Here is a 7,043-nt window from a genome sequence, read left to right on the forward strand (position 1 = left end):
GTTGTGGGCAGAGGGCGGTGAATGTTGTGGGCAGAGGGCGGTGAATGTTGTGGGCGTTGCAGCAGAGGGGACAGAATTATAATCGCAAGGGAAGGCACTGGCACAAAGTGAGAAGGCGGTCTGGGGCTTTTGTAAGGGGTGGGCTTGGGCTCTTGGAGGAGGCAGTCTTAGGCCCCTTCAGCAATTAATGATGCCCCGCTGGGCACTTTGAGACTCAGTGGAATATGGATAAAAGTCAGCGTGAGAAACGAGGATAAACAAAACAAAGGTATGGTTGGAATGATGTGTGAGGGCACTGCAGTGCATTGGCATGCGTTACAAGTGGTAAAAGTAGGTGACAGATTCCGTTTAAGTGCAAGGACCAAAATGTAGCAGCCTTTTAACCAGCTACCGTTATTTTACAGGTCATGGAAAGAAGGCAAAGTGCTCATATTTGATGATTCTTTTGAACATGAGGTGTGGCAGGAAGCTGCTTCTTACCGCCTGATCTTTATCGTGGACGCCTGGCATCCGGAGCTCACACAGCATCAGCGGCGGACACTGCCAGCTATCTAGTCATCTGCAGAAGAGCTTCCCGGGGTCCAGTATGTGAAGGAGAATAGGGCCACCTTCTAAAGCCCTACAACGTTTCCCCTTGTTGCTGCCTATTTGTCTATTTGCTGCCTATCTGAACAAGATGTAACTGATTTGTTTTAGTATGAAGACTAATTGAAGGAGTTTCATATATATTTTCTCTTTTCCAGTTTTTTTTTGTGAAAGAAGAAAAACCACTATAATTGTTTCTAGAATTGTATTTTTATATTTAAACAGTTTTGTACAAACCAGCCTCACCCTTTACCCAGATCCTCACTACCAATATTTACTGCGATATGTAATGGAAAAATATTCAGCAGTTTCTTTTTATCGATAATGATTCACATTGCTCACATTTTTTTTATATGTAATCATAACCATATAATGCTTAAAATATATTGAATGTAGCCATTGTGTAAGCAGGAACCTGGTGAAATGACTCTGAATGCCTTGAAAATAATGTGCCAAAACAGTATAATTTGCTCCCCTGTAGCTTATTTTAAGGATACAGATGGAAAACACCCTCCCTATAGCGTTAAATAAAATACACTTTAATGTATATAAAAAAAATTCACTACTTTACTTTTAGGTCTTGACTTTAAAGGGGTTGTCCAGGGCTTTTGCTATTGATCACCTTTCCTAAGGAATGGATAGGTCATCAATATCAGATCTCTGGGGGTTTAACTCCTGTCACCCCCGCTGATCAGCTGTATGAGGAGACGGCACGCGCATCTTACTGTCCGTTTCTGTATGTCTATGACAAAGCAGCAGACAGGAAGAGAGATGGGAAACGGCCGAGGTCATCAGAGTAAAAGCATGGACAACTTCTTTACATTTTTCCATCAGGTGACATTTATGTCTTATCAAAAGGATATGACAATAATATCTGACAGATGCAGGTCCCACCTCTGGGATTTGCTTCTATCTCAAGAATGGGGTCTCACAGTGAATGAAGAGCGCACAGTGCATGTGCCACTTTCTCTATTCACTTCTATGAGATTTAGGACAGTAGCTGAGGAGAGGACATGAAGTGTGGTCTTGAGGACAGACATGGACCCGTAACATAAATCACTAAATGAAAAATATTTTTGGACTGAATGCTATTATTATACCACAAATGGAAGTTCACCTTTAACAACAACGTTTTGATTGCTTTAGTCTTATAGTCATTGCTGATTATTGCTTGATTATTGACAGAAGGACTCCGCGTGACAGACTCCAAAGACATTGTCCATCAAGGTCCTAAGGCACAACATCTCATACAGAACAAATAATATTGACACCAGTCCTGTATGTCTAAAGTTTTTTGAGTTTTTCTTAAAAGATTTGCATTACTGCCATGAATAATCCCCTCCCCTGAATAATTTAAACATGTTGGGCTGATTATTTTAATAAAATATCTTTACAGAGATCAGGGCTCCACTTGTCTGACAGAGAGCTTCAGTTCCTTATGTAGGCATAGGATTATGAAATATCATCTTGATAACCAGCCGCCACCACTGTCAGTAGCGTAAGAGACAACTGTGTACAGTTAAAGGGAACCTGTCACAATGAAAATGCAGCACAATCCGCAGGCATCCTATTATAGAGCAGAAGAAGCTAAACAGATTGAAATATGGTTTTGTGGGAAAAGATTCAGTATAACTTGTAATTTATTGGTTTAAACCTTTGCTCTTTCTGGACTTAGGAGTCCAGTGGGTGGTCCTAATGACTGATTGACAGCTAATTCTGCACGACTAAGCATAGATAGCTGTCAGTAAGTAGGACCTCCCACTGGAATGGAATGCATGTTTATTAGGACTGGTTCCCTTTAAGATGGTTTGCAGTAAGCCCCATTCTCCTTCTAGTGGCAGATATACGCATCAAGTATGTCATGTTTCACTCCTATGGCATTAAAGTGAATTTGGAGCTCTGTGCAAGAACATCTTATCACTATAAAGACTTGATGATATTAATCAGCAAAAGATTAAAATTTGATAATAAAAAGTTGGAGCTTCCCTTTTAGCTGCTATTCACTGAGGCTAAGGCTATGTACACCTTTGGGGGCAATTTTTTATTATTGCATTGTACTCATTTTGAGCTAAAACTAATTTTTTCCCATTGGTCTTTATTAAAAAAATTGAACCTTTGTCTCTGTGCAGCCTTGAGTTTCTCTAGTAGCATGCTCTGAATTTTCACACTGTTCCATCAGGTAGCTCAGCTGACGGCTCCTTATCTCTAAACTTATAAACACTCATTATAGCTCAGTTCTTTTCTTACTGACAAAAATGTGGCTTAAATAAGTGTTTATGACCTTTTATTAATTTAGAGATAAGGTTTATTAGAGGACAGGCACAAAGTGAAAAGGAAAGTACCATTAGCACAGCTAGGCAAACAGTTAACCCGTTCTGACAGAAGGGCTCAATATTTTTTAATAAAGACCAATTAAAAAAATTATTTGAGCCCAAAATCAGTAAAATGCCATCATAAATTCCCCCCCCCCCCCCCGAGGTGTACATAGCCTTTAAGTAGATGATGGCAGATCCCAATAGGTTATTGTTTGACCTGCTGTTTTTTCCTGATGTTGCCTTTTGGATTGATGACCGTTACTGACGGCTTACTACTATAAGAATGTAATATAAGATGAACGTGTTACTGAATCTGAATGTTACTAAATTTCATTAGGTCCATATAGTGTAGATCTTTATATGTTCATAAATTTAGGATGATATGAATATCGGAGACTATTTAGTTCCTCATTTTAAAGGGCATCTGTCAGCAGATTTGTACCTATGAAACTGGCTGACCTGTTACATGTGCACTTGGCAGCTGTGTTAGTCCCATGTTCATATGTGGCTGCATTGCTGAGAAAAATTGTGGTTTACTATATGCAAATTAGCTTTTAGGAGCAACGGGGGCGTTGCCGTTACACCTAGAGGCTCTGCTTTCTCTCAATCAAAGTGCAGAGGGTACAACAGTTACAGAGAGAGCTGAGGTTTTAGGTGTGACAGCAACAAAACATCATTTTTCTCAACAATGCGGGCACATATGAACATGGGACCAACACAGATGCCTTCAGCTGCCAAGTGCACATGTAACAGGTCAGCCAGTTTCATAGGTACCAATCTGCTGACAGGTGCCCTTTAAACTGAAGTTGCTTAGTCATGTCCATTGTCTATTTAGAAGAGTAATTGAATGGTTTTATAGGAATAAAAACTTCTTATTGGAGAACGTCCACATAGGCAGTATAAAAGCCTTGTAAAATGACATTTATCCAACCTTCTTAAACTTTTGGGCTATGACTGCTATAAGAAGGCCAGATAGGACCTAGAATCTCAGTAGCCAATGTGCGCTGAAATCAGAAAAAGTGCTTCTTTAGTTTGTTTGAGAAATTAAAGCTCATACTAGGTCACTATAAAGCCTTTTACATGGCCTTTGTGTGAATTCTCCTTTAGGGCTCATGCACACGAGTGTATAGGCTCCATGCCCTTATTGCGGACTGCAAACGGTGGGTCTGCAATGTACGTGCACTGGCAGTGTTCACTCCGTGCTGCAGATTGACTTGAATAGGTCCGCGTTGCATAAGATACGGCCAAAGATAGACATGTCCTATCTTTTGTGGAGCGGAGGCACGGATCGGAAGCCCACGGAAACACTACGAAGCGCTTCTGTGGGCTTTCAGGTCCGTGCCTCCTCACCACAGAAGATAATACATGTTCTATCTTTTGCCTTATCTTGCGGATTTATTTGAATGAGTCTGCATCTGCAACATGGAGTGCGCACGGCCAGTGCCCAAGCATTGCGGGCCGCTATTTGCGGTCCGCAGCACGGGCACAGAGCCCTTGCATTCGTGTGCATGAGCCCTTAAGAGGTTATACAGGAATACACAATTTTTATTTTATTTTTTTACTAGAAACACTTGTAGTCCATAGGTTGTTTTATTTTTTATTTTTTTGGGGGAGTTTTCATCATTTGCACACTAGTTTTTCATGATAAATTTTTTTTAATTCTGTATAATGATCATTCGGTTTGATGTACAGTAGTTTGCAGGATGCAGAGTCAGGTCAGTTTTCTTCCAGTATTTTAGGTCTTGCCCTAACTTCCCACGTACGGTTCATGCACCTTAGACAGGTGATTTGGTAATTAATGTGTTGTGTAAATATGGACATTATATTTCTTTTGTACAAACATGAAGAAATGTACTGTAGGTGAAGGAAGGAATTGAGGAAATTGAGAAGAACTCATCACTGGAGAAAAAAAATACTATTTCTCAAAATCTCAATATCATGTCTAATTCACTCTTGTGGGTTTTTATGGAGAGACGGTATATAGATAGAGGTGATGTGATCACTGTATGTTGAATTTCTGTAGATAAATGCATCAAATAAATCCGTTCTGCAGTGTCTTGAAATTGAATGCCTTGCGAATAAAATACGAAAGTTCACAAATATACTTTGTGTAGAGGTCCTGGTGGTGCCCTGCCGTGGGCAAGTTTATCTCCTGCTTCCATTATTCAGTTCTAGGTTGTGTTCCTTTAAAATAAAAAGTCCTTTCCTTCCCCTTGATTGAAATCCACAGAAGTGAGCGCCACTGCATGTACCCATTTCATCACTACGAGTGCCAGTCTTAGCTTAAAGTCAGGCAGCGCAGAATGCGCCAAATTCATTAACAGTCACAGGCCTCTCAATAAGTTTGGGGCATCTCCAGGCAGTCCATGTGCCAGATTTGAACTATCATTAACTTCTGGATCTGGCATAAATAGCTGTAAATTGTTGGGCAGCTGAGCCACCCCTTTACCGTTACAACCAACCCACTTTTCTTGCCATATTTGAAAATCAGCAAGAGAAGTGAAAATTTGAAAATAAAGTCACAAATAGTGTGACCTTTGCAGTGTTGGGGCACTGGATGGTTTAAATGGAGCGGTGCTCAGTTATATGGATGGGGAACCCTTACATCATCACACCTGGCCCTGTCAATCAAAGTGCAGCAGTTGCAGAGACAGCAGAGCCTCTAGGTGTAACGGCAACGCCCCTGTTGCTCCTAGAGGCTCATTTGCATAGATTAAAACATAATTTTTCTCATCAATGCGGGCACATGAACATGGGACCAACTTCACCTGCCAAGCGCACATGTAACAGGTCAGCCAGTTTCATAAGTTCAATTCTGATGCCCTTTAATAAACTGTGATGCAAGAAAACCGCTGTAGGCTGGGTTCACACATAAGCCGAGATTTACTAATGTGTCTGTTCCAAGAATCTGTCTGAAAAGTGGTGCAAATTAGTGCACTTTTTTCCAACATGCTCAATAAGGGGTGTGGCAGGGTCTTAGATGCACAATTTTGCACCTCAAGTCTCAAAGTAAAGCAGCGTTTTGGTGTCCGCCTCCAGAGCGGAATGGAGGCGGAACGGAGCCAAACTGATGCATTCTGAAAGGATCCTTATCCATTCAGAATGCATTGGGGCTAAACTGATCCATTTTGGACCGCTTCTGAGAGCCCTGAAATGGATCTCACAGGCAAACCCAGAAACGCCAGTGTGAAAGTAGCCTAAGCCAGCCAATAGTTGGTATAGAGTCAAAGAAAAGTGTCTATCCCTGCACCACATTTATCATCCAGTCTGAGCCACTGTGATAAACCTAAGCTAATGCCCTCTTTATGGCCCTTTCAGATGAGCATGTCCTGTGTTGAAATCGCGTTCCGCGTATTTGATCGTGATTTCCTGTTATAGACACTGCTGGTTTCGCAGGAGCGCACGGAATTATATTGATTTATAATGCTGTGTGTCTCTGCATGACCTTAATTCTACAGAATTATACTGACGTAATGCTGCCAGTATAATTCAGTAGCAGTAAGGTCATGCAGAGACACACAGCATTATAAATCAGTAAAATGCCTGCGAAACCAGCAGTGTATATAACAGGAAATCACGCTGACACACGGAGTGTGATTTCCGCACAGGACATGCTCATCTGAAACAGGTCTTAGAATAATGAAATCTGGGGCTGGGCTATAGTATTTTTCTGGCATTTTGCCAACTTTTGCAGTGTTTTCCGTGTCTCTTTACATGCTTTTTTTTTAATTTTTTTTAATTTTTTTTAATTTTTTATATATATATATATATATATATATATAAAACACCAGCTCCAGATGCAGGTATAGGTCTATGGGAATTATGAGATATGGTACACAAATAATTTTTTTTGTTCCTGGGGTGTAAACCAAAAATGCATAGAAAAATGGATGTGTTTTTCCCAGCATTTTTTTTAGGGTGTAAAAAAAAAAATACTAGACAAAATTGATGCGTATAGAAGCACTCTGGCTTCACCATGTTTAGTTTTTTTTTTTTTTAATACTGCCTTTTTATCCTATTTTTGAGGGAAACCACTTGATCAAACGTCTCTATAATATACACACACCAGAGTACACAACTCATATGAAAACAGCTCCTCATGAAAATGACATCTTAAGATGTAAAAGATGCATTAAAATGGTA

The 7,043-nt window shown here is 40.3% G+C and overlaps 1 protein-coding gene across 2 annotated transcripts in view; it reads left to right on the forward strand.

The window, feature by feature from the left end:
• The window catches only part of ASPH (aspartate beta-hydroxylase), a 222,058-nt gene extending 218,701 nt beyond the window's left edge, over window positions 1-3,357 (forward strand). For both annotated transcript variants that reach the window (XM_044295090.1, XM_044295091.1), the window contains exon 26: window positions 405-3,357. In XM_044295090.1, coding sequence (XP_044151025.1) covers window positions 405-555 — 151 coding nt within the window. In that variant the 3' untranslated portion in view covers window positions 556-3,357. The remainder of the gene's footprint in view (window positions 1-404) is intronic.
• Window positions 3,358-7,043: the final 3,686 nt, after the last annotated feature.

This window comes from Bufo gargarizans, chromosome 5 (genome assembly GCF_014858855.1).
Source record: "Bufo gargarizans isolate SCDJY-AF-19 chromosome 5, ASM1485885v1, whole genome shotgun sequence".
NCBI classification, from domain to species: domain Eukaryota; kingdom Metazoa; phylum Chordata; class Amphibia; order Anura; family Bufonidae; genus Bufo; species Bufo gargarizans.